The 14,288-nt window shown below is 46.8% G+C and overlaps 1 protein-coding gene across 6 annotated transcripts in view; it reads right to left on the bottom strand.

Annotated features, from left to right (window-relative positions):
- Nucleotides 1-414: 414 nt before the first annotated feature.
- CIC (capicua transcriptional repressor) overlaps nt 415-14,288 on the bottom strand; it is a 149,465-nt gene continuing 135,591 nt past the window's right edge. For 3 of the 6 annotated variants that reach the window (XM_088453169.1, XM_088453164.1, XM_088453165.1), the window contains exons 16-22: nt 8,311-8,500; nt 6,472-6,730; nt 4,439-4,674; nt 4,129-4,283; nt 3,810-3,941; nt 3,527-3,661; nt 415-3,189 (exon numbers count right to left, since the gene is read on the bottom strand). In XM_088453169.1, coding sequence (XP_088309295.1) covers nt 2,915-3,189; nt 3,527-3,661; nt 3,810-3,941; nt 4,129-4,283; nt 4,439-4,674; nt 6,472-6,730; nt 8,311-8,500 — 1,382 coding nt within the window. In that variant the 3' untranslated portion in view covers nt 415-2,914. The remainder of the gene's footprint in view (nt 3,190-3,526; nt 3,662-3,809; nt 3,942-4,128; nt 4,284-4,438; nt 4,675-6,471; nt 6,731-8,310; nt 8,501-14,288) is intronic. The other 3 variants (XM_088453168.1, XM_088453167.1, XM_088453166.1) reach the window with 3 other exon arrangements.

Genomic DNA, 14,288 nt, shown 5'->3' on the forward strand with positions numbered 1-14,288 from the left:
GCAAATTTACTATGTAGAACATCGATCCAACTATGGATTATTTTAGTCAGTCATTTGGTCAGTTTTGCCTTTAGTAAAAGGGTGGCTTGCAAAACCGATGGAAAATCACCCACAACACCAAAACCAATGCTTAGCAAATTGACCCCTAGGTCCCCACTAATGCTGGGACTTCACCCAACCTCAAATTACAGAGAACTAGAGGGGGTATATTTACAACCAGATTCTAGCTATTATCTTCTAGAAGGTGCTAGTTAAAAATGTTAAGTAGAATCTAATTGGTTGCTATGGGCAACATCTCCAATTCTAAAAACTCACTTTAGTAAATATACCCCGAGGTCTACACAACACAGCTCAACATGGCTGCCTCCGTGATAACCAAGGAGACCTTTTCATTCACACGACAAAGCACAAACCAGCTTTTTAATGTTTTTATTTCATTACAGTAAGAAATATTGCACATGATCAACATGTCTGTTCTGTCTCAGTCCTCTCTTTGAACAAACGAAAAAAGTAAGCGCAGGATGTCTCCACGATCTGATCTGTGGGCACGCTGGTGGTAAGGAGTGGGCACGAGGGCTGCCGCTCCCCTTCTCCCTGTTCAGTCTTCCTGTCATATAAAGGCTTAGATGATACATGTTTGTGCAGTGCCACTGTGAAGCAGTTCATCTCTAAACACAAGCAAGTTGTCGTATAAAGGAACACTGAGCATAGACCCCCCCCGGCGCACACACCCTGGCATAGATCACCTCGGCTGTATTGCAGCTCGTGATGGAATGCTCTGGGTCCTGTACCCACCCCGCTGCCACCAAATGCAGACCAGGTCTGTGCACCCCTGTTACAGGAACCACATTTGTAGTCCTCTTTCAGGCCTGGCCAGAGTCTTCTGTGCTGCAGCACCTTTGAGTAGGAAAGCTTAGTAGCACTATATAATGCAGCATGTTTTGTTTCAGGGGCCGATGGGTCACCCGCATAAACATAGCATCAAAACTCAAAGCGATGTGATAAGCAGGCAAGCCCCTCCCTAGTGCAGACTACAATCACCACATGACCGGAAGGGGCCAATCCTGCGCCCTGACAGCACACATACATTCAGGGACATTTATGAAAAATGGTGCAGAATGCGTTGCCCATAGCAACTATGATTCAGGAAAAAAAATAAAATAAACCTGATTGCCACAGACAACACAATTTATTTTTTTAAGTTGTGCACCAGTTCCCATGATTATCGTTATAACAGTGCACCTTTCTGTATAAACCGCAGGCACCCACATTCCACATTGCTCTTACCGCTGTACATATCAAAATGTACCGCTGTATGCAAATATACATTAACACTATCAAACGTCATCTTATACCAGGACGTTGCTGCACTGCAATAGAGCCACAGCCCTTTACATCTTCCTGTAGCTCACCGTATGGTGACAGCAAAGCATCTATGATTATAGCAGATCGTACGTACAGCACAAACCACTCTATATGCCTATAGCTGGTGAACCCTTGCTAAAACAGATAGCACAGACAGACCCTCTATGAATATAGCAGTAAGTGTGCAAGGAAAGTATACACCGTTATCCGTACACATGTGCGTCTTGGCATACTGATGGTGTACACTCCCTTTTATATACAGCAGAGTACGTTCTGGTTACTGGGGGAAAAAAAAATAAAAAATAGATGTCTATATACAGCAGGATTTACCCCTGTATAGTGTCGCCCTGTACAGACTGCACACAGGGAAACAACCATTTAACCCCTATACTAAAAAAAAAAAAAAAAAAAAAAAAGACACCAGAAATCGGCAACTGCATCGCTGTTGGAAATATGATAGTATGAACCGGATTAGTTGCTATGGGTTACAGTTTCCATACACAGCGGTATACACTTACTGCAAGAAGCAGAATAGGGATACAATGTAAAAGCACAAAATGTCAGGGAAATGGTGCAAAGAAAAAAAAGAAGAGCCAAGAGAGATCTGTGTGCAGTCTGTACACACCCAACTCCCGTCCCTCCCGCAGATATATTCACACACGCGTATAATACAGACATACACATAGTGTATATATATGTATCTATAAGTGTGTGCATATATATGACGTGTTCTGTGATGGACATTCTTTCTGTATGATCTGATCAGTATTCATTTTTTACATCACGTCTTGCATAAAAAGGTCTATACATATATAATTATATATAATATATTTATATATTTATACAGCTCCCCATAGTGCAGCTGCTTCTCATTGAACTAAAGTGTCATAAGAAAATATGATTTTCCGCTAAAAACCCCCGCCCTCCCATCACGGCACTTGTGTCCACGTGTGCAGGACCATGGCAGAGTCACACCTACACCCACAATGTCCGTCCATACCCCAACATACACACGCACGCGCACACACACACACAACCAGCTCACCCGCACTGCCACATCATTTAACCTGACCTTGCTGCTGCTACACCGATGCTGCTCCAACATACATCCCAATTACACCGCATTCTGCTATATCACTGTGTTCAGCATCCACTACCCTCCTCCTTTACCACTACAATTCCAAAGTCCTAATTCTGAGCATCAAGTGCCATACAGAGAGCCAAGGCTACCAGCTTCCCTTGCAGAACCCTCCACACTTAAAGCAGAATTAGTCCATTCTTAAAATGGGAAAGAGTCATAGAAGGACATGAGCCGGGCACCATCACGCTGCTACTGCACGAATTGTCTCTCTGCTTGCAGGAGGGAGCCGCTGCCCGTACAGAGTGCACATTCTACCAAGGAATCGGTGGATTGTCTGTGCATTAGGGGCAAAGTCTGATGTGGGAAAAGGGTGTAGTTAACCCCCCTTCATTTGTGAGCCCTGGTTATTCCTCAAAGTCTGGGAGTTTAGTGGGTGGCTATACACAAGGGGTCCCCACCCTTGACCACTCATCTGCTGCTCGTACGATCAGGAGGTTCTTGGGCTCCCTCCCAAGTGGCATCAGAGGGCTCGCTGTGCCGAAATACATGATCCTGTGGGGGCTGCATGTCAGAGGATCCAGTGTCAGAGGTGCTTGGGGAAGAGTGCTCGGGAAAGGTAGGGTGTTCTGTTGGGGTAGCCGCCTGCATGATCTTCTGTCTCACCTCACGGATCTTCAGCTGAAGACACACCTTTGTGGGAAAGATGTCCGAAAAGCGAGACTGGAAGGCAGCAGTGGACTGAGCTATGGGGGAAGGGGAAGAGAGGTTGAGTTTACATAATACTAAGACCTATTCGAATATGCAATCTAACCCAACAGCTATCATATTGCATTAGTCTTCAACTTTCCTAGTTATTTACTCCACATGCCCCAACCACACTCTCAAAACCCACCCTAGAACCTACTACTTTCAATCCCACATCTACCATGTGGATAGACCATTTCCCAGGCTACATCTCCAGGGAGCCTCCCATTAATTTCCCTAGTCCCCATTCATTGTACTTCCTTCCTCAACTATTAATCCCGCCCCCAACAATTCATGCTCTATCCCCGGCATTATATCTCCTCCGTGGACACTCACAGGATGGGAAGAATCCATGCTCCTGGAAGAGTTGCATCACCAGGGCCCGGCGCTGATCCAGAGTCCGGCGTAACGATGAGTATGGAACTTTATCATACTCCAACTCAGCCAACATGTCATCTGCCTCGCTGCCTGCTGAGGGAGGAGGCGTGGGAGGGAGGGGGGAGCAAGGGGGATAAACAACCCAAAAAAAATATCAAAGCGTTACACTGAGAACTGCAGGAGGAACAATGGTTTGGACAAGGGATCGAGCTTGTCCAAGAAAAGAACACGGAGACCGTACCTGTTCGTTCAAATGTGAAGATGTCGCCCTCACATTTGGCGCTCTTTGGGGTGTTGGGCTCTGAGCTGCAGCTGGAGCGTCTGCGCATCTTCCTCTTTGGAGAAATGGGATCCTCTGTAGAAGAGTCCAAATCTGACAAGGAGAATACAAAAATGACATAAAAAAAGTGCTCCATAATTTTTCCATACACAGCAGAATGTTTTTGTTTCCCCACAAAGATACAAAGGGGACAACGATCCAAACAGTGAATATCATCCAAAATAAAATCATATCCATTATCTAATCATATGATCTCATATCTCCAGGTTAGGGCTCTTACCAGTAGAATTTTTGCGTTTCTTGCGATAGGAGCCCAGGATAGCCCGCGGGGAGGTGGCGAGAGACTGAAGTGTGGGTGACGGCAGCACCTCTTCTGGCTTAAACTCTGGAAGTTCCGCAAAACGCTCTTCAAAGTCTACTTCTGACAGTACCCTGCTGGTGGTAGAGCAAGAGACATGAGTAGCTTAGGATAGGTGTCTGGTCAGTCACTAGAGTAGGGGTAGATAATCAGATAGATAAGAAAAAAAGCAAAAAACAAAATGATACAGGTTATGTATATTAGTCATACAAGTTATACAGTAAGGACTCACTTGTCAACAGAATCGAATGTCTTCTTTAAAGGTGGAGGGCGCAGTTTGGGTTTTTTGGCAGGTCCATCCTTTCTGTCTGAAACCTCAGAGGAGGGTCCTGCAGACCTGCCAGGTTCTCCCGGGGAGCCACTGACACTTGCTGAGGCTGGTGGAGCCACAGGGGAGGACGGTGGTGGAGGAGCACTGGCTGTATCTGAGCGATTCTCCGGAACGGTGACTTTCCATTCTGTGGAATACTAAGCAGAGACACAGAAAGGGGAGGGAGTTGTTACAGTCTGTCATTAGTCCCTGTCACTATGACACATCCTATCAACATGTATTCATTATTCAGTTAAGACAATGCATCCTTTAATTATAACATGGTATACCTGTAAATTAAATCACATAATGCCCATTTTTAATTGTGTGTGTTTTGATGTTAGGCATACTTAGAGAACATGCTACTCTGACAAAAACAATTAGAGCTTTATATATAGTAGGCCTTAGAGGACTGGCAGCTGTCCCCGAAGGAGTCTAAACAGTCGAAACCCGATGGTCGTTTTCACCTCATACATAACACTCTTCCTAACAAACCAGATAATGTTGATCCATATAGGTTCCCATACCAGGAAGGAACATGTGTTCTATACCACGGGCATTTCAAAGCCTTGAGACTACAGTGCGGAATATATAGAGGAACACCAAATCTCTATCTAAGGGAGAGTTCTCAAACAACATTTTAAAATAAAAGATACCGGCAGAAAATACCACCTGAATTTACAGATAAGAGTTTAGGTTACAGAGGTGTTTACATACACATCTTCAAACTGAGCCAGATTGTCCCGTTATGGCACCACAGACTTTGGTACTTGGCAGCATCAAAACACTAATCCTAAATACCTAGTACACCATGGGCCTGATCGCAGCTGCGATTACGCACGTAGACCCGCTGCGAAAATTTGCTAATGAATGCAATCGCAACCCAACATAAAGACACCCACTTCTCCTTACACACATCTGTAATACCTTGGAAGTCTGCGAAAACATCGGTACCATCAAGTAATATCGGAGCCTCACGCACAATTGCACAAGGTCAGACCCTACTCAGAAATTGCTAACCTTCCTGTAAGTAGTGGGCAATTTATACACGCCTTTGTAACGGCGTTCAAACGCACTGACACGCCTACGTTTTGCCGACCACTCCGTCAACACCCCCAAACGGTCACTTCCTGTCAATCACTCTGCGATGGGTCTGCAAGGTATCTGCGATCGCGGTGATGCTTTAGCGCACTGCGATGCATTTGCATGCACAGTACACAGCAAATGGCTGTCTGCGTGCGTAATCGCAAAAGCGATCCATAATGAATCAGGCCCTATAAGTGAACTAAGAAGTAAAATGGAGGAGAAAGTAGCACAATGGAGGAAAACGGCAAAAGTCAGGTCCTGCGCCGTGCATCGTTATGCTTAATCTGCGATTTTATACTTACTCTCTTTGTAACAATAAAACTAATCCAGAGTGGGTACCTAGTACGCTACACGCAAACGAAGATGCAAAATATAATCGCCATAGAGTATAAATGTCACAATTATATTTGCATTTCATCTGATTAGAATTTACATATGCCATCACTGTTATAAAAGGTCACTCATATCATATATATTAAAACAGAATCTAAATATGTGTCTATAGGATCCCCCCAGAGTAGCAATTAAGCGAGACCCCTTCCAGCTGGACAGCCTATGGACCTGTGGCAGGCGTCCCAGTGTACTGACTCCACCAAACCACTACTTGGGAGGGGTGCGTGAAATAAAGAGGATAGAGTCGTATACAGTGAACAACCACTAAAAGGTTTTCAGTAATCATTCTCTAATATTAAGTGGCACGTTCTCCCTCTGTCAATCATACAGTGTGGAATAAGGTGTTGGTAAATACTGTAGGAGTGAAAAAGCAAATGTTGTACATTGAGCATGGGCCCTACATTCAGGAGGAAGTCAGAGTAACATAAGGGAGTGGTTTCACCCTGAAATATTCATATCTAGTGCTTTTCAGTTACCACTGATTCCTTCTTGACAGTGGGGGACTGTGGCGGTTCTCTTTTGATGTCGGCAGCAGAACTCTGTAAGGGGGACCCCACAGATTTGTCCTCCGATATAGCCTTTGCCCACACATCTCGTAACCGCTCCTCTGCCAATCTAGGCTTCCCCTGAGTCAGGTCTCGCGGTGGGGCCGCCGGGAAGGGGCTGGCAGGGGCAGACGACTGCTCTGATGTAGGCTCACGGACGATGGACATTCCACGAGGTTCTGTTGTGTACCTAGAATGACACATTGGTAGGGTGACTTTAATAGATGGGTTTTTTGTGAAAAGTGTCTATTACTAGCATCAGAGACCTCAATTATCTTTAATGGTTTAACTAATAACCCTTTTTCCACTGACCCCCAAATCCCAGGTTATTGCATGTGAGCGAGCATGAACCTGGGATTTTTGCCAGTGGAAATGGGTCAACCCAAGTCCAGGATCCCAGGAATCCAAACATGGTAAGCCAGCAGGGTTTTACCGGTTTCCAGCATGGGGATCTGGGAATAACTCGAGCCAGTGCCACAGTGTGAAAGGGGATGGCCCGCGTCTGACCCAGTTTGGAACCATGTTCCAAATCCCGAGCCAAACCCGTGACTTAATGTAAAAGTGATGTAAATGAGCTGGTTTTTAGTTCTGTCCGCATCCTAATGTTTTGTTGTCTGTTAATTATTTTTATTTATTTATTTTTTTAATACTGGGAATGGATGAGAGCAGCAACTAGATCATGTTAGGTCAGAAACATATCACAGTAAACTGCACACAGACATCTTGTAAATAATAGGCCAGAAATTCTTCTCTCATCCCGGATCGGCTCAGGAGATCTCAGCTACCGCAATATTATACGGCTCGATTATCAAACAACATGACTGACCAATATGGCGACTGACATGCAGAGCGAGATTATCTGCTGACTGGCTAAAAGGGAGCGCTAGAGAGCAAACCTCAGGCCCATCCACTGAATGTCCAGACCTACCCATTGTGGCTATGACTCTGGTACAGATCTGATTATCCGTTTTTCAATTTAAAAAGTTGTAACCATTCTTTAAAAGACAAATTATGAAGGCCTACCAACACCTTACACACTCTATTAACCACTTAACTGAATACTTTCCTCCACCTCTAGTGTCCCTGTAAGCATCATCCCCCACCCCACCTCTTTAGCATACCAGCACCCCTGTAACATTTGATGCCTCACCCCGTAGAACCATCCGCTCCCCTTCCATAGCCATAGATTGCTCCTCTCATGTACTGTATGCAGAGCATAGAGACATGCAGCTCAGATGAGACCTATCAGTCCCTTATAAACAGAAAGTAGTGGAGCTGGGTTCTGCAGCACTCGGAGGGGCTGATGATCACACACTCTACTGCGCCCCTCCAAGCACTTCGGTATGCCCGCTGCTCCTGAATGCTGATCGTAATGCATTCTGGGGAGCACAAAGGACAACATGATGCCGGTGGTCATAAAGACTGCCAACGTCACAACCCGCCCCTTCGAGGGAAAAGGAAATTATCTTCTCTGATTTGTGAGAGTCTGACAAAAAAGCAGCAGGAGGAGCAGAGCCTGCGGTCAGAAGGGACGCAACCACATCAGGGAAAGAACACCTGCCTGCGTGCGCAACCCAATCTGACCATGCCAGGAAAGTGGTTAGTAATTCTCGCATGCCCAAACCAGCACTAGTATATATATATATATATATATATATCTTTCCTCAACTCTACTTCAAAGTGATAAAGAAGTATCCATTTACACATATATCATTTCATTTCAGTCATATATAATTTCAGTCAGCTGACCCCACAGTGTGAAACGCTTACTTTGGTTCAGGGGTCTCCTCACGAGGAGGCAATGCTGAAGGACGGGAGGTGGTTCGCACGCACGGAGAAGGTGAAGTCGCCTCGTACGATCCCACAGGGATATTAGCGATGGCTGCCTTCACTTTCTGAGGCGGTTTTGAGAGGTTACGCTGAGGCTTGGGGGCTACCAGGCTGAATGTCACCGAGGAGGCTGCAAAAGCATAAAACATAATTTGATCCATAAACAGATGATAGAAATAAAACCTCACTAAAGTAGTAATTCCAACACGGTGTAACTATATCTCGAATGAATCGGATACAAATATCAGATGGCGCTGTCTGAAAGCTGCTGTTTCAAGGAGGATGTCACTCTCCTGACTAATATAAGACCACAAAAAAACGAATGAAAGAACCTGTGCTAAATCTTGTATATACCAAATGGTTAAGTGATGATCACATTCCCAAATCACAATAAATGTTGGAACAATAATGCTGGTGTGAAAATATCTATATTCCTTGATCAATAGCAAAGATAACTCCACAATTTTCAAAAAATTAATTAATATAACAGAGATATTAATAATAAGTAGATAGATGTATAGACTCGTCTGACGGTAAAAAATTTATTCATTTAATATGCATGTCTTAACATGCCAATAAAATACACAATGGTGCACAGATAGTACAATAAAACAATCACAAGAAAAGAAAGTAGTTGTAAAAATAAATAAAAATCAATAAAAGTCATAATGCAGAGATGAGAGTCTCAGGGCCTCATTCAGAGGCGGTCGGAGGATGCAAGCGGTCGCTCAGAAACTGGGCGGCCACTTGCATCCTGACCGCCCACCTCTGTTGCGGTCGTTAACCCACAGGTCTAACGACCGCTCCGGTGATGGTTGCGATGGTCAGAGACCATCGCGACCATCGGGGCTTACGACGAGACCCTAGGGTAGGGTCTCCCTTGTTGTAAACCCCGGAGAACTTCTGGCTCTGTCAGAGCCGGAAGCTCTCCACTGACAGTGGTGCCGCCCCAAAGCGGTAGGCGTTCCCATGGGAACGCCCCCGTTTGGGCTGCCACCCTCCCAGCCCGCCTTCCAAACGGGGCGAGCTGTCAATCAACATCGACAGCTCGCCCCCTTTGGATCGAGACCCGCTACGACCGGCGCTGTCGGTCGTAGCGGGTCTCACGCATGCGCACGCCGGCGCCGTCGTGCGCATGCTCTGTGGGGGGCCATCGACCCGGTCCGAGCGCATCAGCGCTAACGACCGGGTCTGAATGACCCCCTCAGTCCCAAGGCCTGATGTTAGTAATCAATGATAATCCTCAAAATGGAGTCCGGAATAATGTCCAGCTAAATGTTTATAGTTACCAACTGGATAGAAGCATAGGTCCTGACGAGTAGGTGATAAGCCCACAGATGGTGAAGAACCTGAAGCACCGTAGTTGGAGAAATAAATAGGCCGGTCCGGAATCCACAAGCTTTGTTGAGGTTGTCAATCGTTAGATAAAGGCCACATGTGATGGATTCGAGCCTATACATCTATCTACTTATTATTAATATCTATGTTATATTGATTAATTTTTTGAAAATCGTGGAGTGATCTTTGATATTGATCAAGGAATATAGATATTTTCACACCAGCAGTATATCTTGAATGAACCTGGCCCCATAATATAAATACCCCAGTATTAGAGTGCACCAGAAAAGGCAGCCCCTTCACTAGTACGCTAGGTGCCACAGCGTGGTTACTGGTTCCTAGTGAGGCTGGATTATGAGTGACTGCACCGTCTGCCTTGGTTATATGCGTGGGACAGGTACACTTTAACTACTATTAAACACTCAACATACTTTCCTCACGTCTAGCGGGAAGCCCAGCACTATATGAACTGGGCAGCTTCTTGGAGAGTGAGCAAAAGAAAAGAAGAAGGTCACCATCATACAATATCACAGATTAATAAAATCAAAAACCACATTTTTATCTATTAATTATGACAAGCAGAACTAAAAATACACCTGCACAACGGAGATGAAAGACCTCATTAAAGTCAGAAGGCAATTGAAATTCAATAAGAAAAAAGTTAATTACAGCAAACGGACTATCAACATGAAATTGATCTTAGTCACCTGATCCAGATAGATATACAATTTTAAGCAACTCTGAGGCTGCGTTCACACTGGTGTTGGTTTTATATACGGTTTTTGTTATTGCACATTAAAACGCATTAATCCACTTATTATTTATGTTTGCAACATGTTTCAAATACTTTTTTTTTTATTTTTCTTCACAGGGACTACGCTGGGGTATAGGCTGGCAGGCTGAGTCAGTTACATTTCTTCAGAGAAGTGCAGCCCAGGCTCCTCCTCCCCTACACCCCCAGCCCAGGCCGGCCAGTCTAAGTTTGGTGTTGCAGGAGCGTGCACCTCTAACAGTATGGCTGCAGCTAAAGCAGCCCCATAGTCTTAATTTTTACATTTTTTTTTTTTTTAGTTACTACTTTGAGCAGGCAAGAGCTAGGCGTCATATATGACGCCTGCGTTGGCACTCCACCAACCATCGGCACCTTCGGCCGGGTCCTCACAGCACAGAGGACACCAGCCGCAGCAATAAGGCAAGACACTGCTCCCTGCTATAGGGAGCCGCATGAGCACGGCTGTCACTGCCAGTGTGGGGACCACCGGCAGTGCTGACAAGCGTGGCAGCCGCGTCGTCCGCAACTCCGCTAGACCAGCAGGGCACTTAGGCAGCAGGGGGTATGCAGCGCTGACAGCATCACTGAAGTATAGTGGCCGCCAGCGGGACACTGTAGGCAGCCATTGTCCGGGGGGATCTCTGTCAGCAGGGGAGGTAGGCTCTCCCCGTTAGCCCCTCCCCTGGCCCTTGGTGTGTTCCCTCACGGAGGCTTCCCGCCATGGGCTTACTCCTCCTTTCTCCTTCTTCAGGCAGACACTGAGCAGCCATTTTACACAGGTGCTGGCTACAGTTAGTCTACAGAGAGGTTTGGCTCCTGTCTCCCTGTATACCTCCTCTCAGGTCAGGTTATATAGTCTAGCTCCTTCCAGCCAACTGGGGTTGGTTTGTTGTGAATTATTGGCCTATTATATTGCATTGAATGTGACTGTGCTTGTTCTCATATTTCACACTTTTGTCTGTATTTTTCACTGCTATAGCTGTGAAAGGGGTTAATTCCCCCTCTGTGGCCCCACTCATTGTCAAATTTGTGTGGCCCCTACATTCAGTGCACTGTTCCCTATTGCGCACCCCGGTTATATAACTAGGTGTGTGGGACCTTTCTTGTACAATGTCTACCAGGAACAAAGCGTCCCAGGAAGTGGAGGCTCATTTGCTACGTACATGTAGACAATGTTCTGCTGGTCTTTCAGGATGCCGTCCAGAATGGTCTCTGTATCCGGTGTTACTCAGACACACAGTGAGACGGTCCTTTCTACTGCTTCCAACCAGGACACGACATGGGCCACCAACTTGTCGCAGGTAATGATGTAGTTGGTGAATCGCCTTACAGCTCCTGCTTCTGTCCTTCCTACTTTGGGGGTCAAGGCCGCCCCCATTTTGCAGCCTCAATTGCAGCTGCCTGAGCAGCAACCCCCATGGATGAGCACCTTTTCACAATCAGTGCAGGGTTTAGCTCAGGTCTGTGCCTCCTTTCAGCAGATGGTGGATAGGAACCGTACTTCTGGGCACAGACCGTCCAGGCGTGAAAAATCTGTCCCCCAAACATTTCACTTTTCTGATTCGGAGCTCTCCTCGGACCAGGAGAATTTGTCCGATGCCTCTGAGAATGCAACCTTGTCTGTTCAGGAGGAGCCTCTCCCTCAAGTAGATGTTGTTGCCTTAGTTAGGGCAGTCAGATCGGTCCTTTCTATTGAGGACAAGGAACCAGTTCCTAGACCAAGAACTTCGGTTTTCAAGCGTCAGAAGAAGAGCTCAGTGGAGTTTCCTAAACCTTAACAGCTTGAGGAAATGGGAGCGGTCCAAGCCTCCGCTAGTAACAGGCAGTTTCAGATCTCCAAGCGCATTGCGTCCTTTGAGCCGCTCCCTGCCAAGGAGCGTGGCAAATTGGAGTCTCCTCCTCCTGTGGACACGCACGTTGCTCATCTCATTAAGAGTTCTACCCTTCCTATTTCCAATACGGCTTCCCTCAAGAATCTGACGGCCAGGAAGCTGGAAAATTTCCTTAAGGGAATTTATTCTCATGCAGGTGCTATTGCACGTCCGGCCATGGCGTCTGAGTGGGTGGTCAAGGCGACTGGAGCTTGTAAGGGCCCTCCTCTAGAGCATCCACACGTCAGAGACCCATGACATCATCTATTACCTCTGGTGGCACATATCAAGCAGGCTGCTTCCTATCTAGATGAAGCGGCTATTGACAATTGCATATTAACTTCTAAAGGTGTCGGCCAGAAGGGCCCTCTAGCTGCGCTCTTGGCGCGCTGACTCAGACTCTAAGAAAGCCCTTGAGGCCCTTCCTTATTCCAGTGATTCTATTTGGGCCAGAATTGGATAAAAATTATGGCCACGGTGGCGGCTTCCAAGGCAGCGTTTCTACCTTCGGTAGCAGCACCTAGATCTCGTGCATCCTCCTTTCACCCACAAAGAAAGGAAAAGGGACAGTCCTTTTCAAGGTTCCAGAATTCTTCCGTTAAGACCTCCAAGCCCAGAAGCAAGCAGTCCTGGCCTACCAGACGCCCGGTGGCCAAACCAGCCAAGAAGCCTACCGATTGACGAGGCAGGCCTCTCCCTGGGGGTCCCCAGTGTGGGAGGCCGGCTTCTGCTTTTCGCCGACATCTGGATGACATCCACGTCAGACGTCTGGGTTCGTGGCGTTGTCTCGCACGGCTACTCTCGGACGTTCAGGATGCGTCCTCCGGCACGTTTTTTTACCACCAGACTTCCAGGAAATCCGGGAAAGGCAAAAGCGCTGTGGGAGTCAATTCACTCTATACCAGCCTACAGCCTACTGTAGTTCCTGTCCCTCAGGATCAGAGGGTCACTGGCTTCTACGCCAATCTCTTCCTGGTTCAGAAGTCGAACGGCTCCTTCTGCCCAATTCTTCCGGGGGATTTCATTGCATCCTTGGATAGCCAGGATGCTTATTTACATGTGCCTATCCGACTCAGTAACTAGTGTTTCCTCCAGTTTGCAGTCAAGGAGGAGCACTAGCAGTTTCAGGCCTTGCCTTTTGGTCTTTCCATGGCTCCTCGTGTGTTCACAAAGGTCATGGCGGTTATGGCAGCTCACTTGCGGTGCAAGGGTATCAGAATTCTCCCTTATCTGGACGACCTTCTTATCCTAGCCTTATCTCCGAATATGCTCAGGGAATACCTTCGCCACACAATAGATCTTCTACAATTGCACATGTGAGTCAATTGGAAGAAGTCCTCCCTGACTCCTACCCAGTAGATGCTCCACTTGGGGGCCCTGTTGGACTCACTGGTTCAAAGAGTGTTTCTCCCAGTTGACAAGATACAGGATCTGCAAGACAAAATTTGAGGGTTATTACTTCCTCGCTGGGTGTCAATTCACACCTGCATGTGGATCTTGGGATCTCTGGTCTCCACCTTCGACATGGTGGAGTATGCCCAGTTTCACTCCCGGCCACTCCAGGCGGAGATTCTGACTCATTGGAACGGATCCCATCTCCTGATCAAGCTACAGACAATAGTCCTGTCTCGGGAGGTTCGTCTCTCCCTTGCATGGTGGCTCCAGAGCTCTAACTTAGACAAGGGACGCCCCTTTTGGATTCTGAACTGGGTCCTTCTCACCATGGATGTCAGTCTCTGTGGTTGGGGAGCTGTGACCTGTCAGCAGTCCTTCCAGGTTGATGGACGACTCAGGAGAGCAGTCTCCTGTCCTGGAATTTTGTGCTGTCTTCAGAGCTCTCTGTCAGGCTCAGCAATTCCTTCAGCATCGCCCAGTCCAAGTACAATCAGACAATGCGACTGCCGTCGCCTACGTAAACCATCAGGGCGGCACCCGCA

This window comes from Taudactylus pleione, unplaced genomic scaffold (genome assembly GCF_031769625.1).
Source record: "Taudactylus pleione unplaced genomic scaffold, aTauple2 ptg000572l, whole genome shotgun sequence".
In the NCBI taxonomy this organism is placed as follows: domain Eukaryota; kingdom Metazoa; phylum Chordata; class Amphibia; order Anura; family Myobatrachidae; genus Taudactylus; species Taudactylus pleione.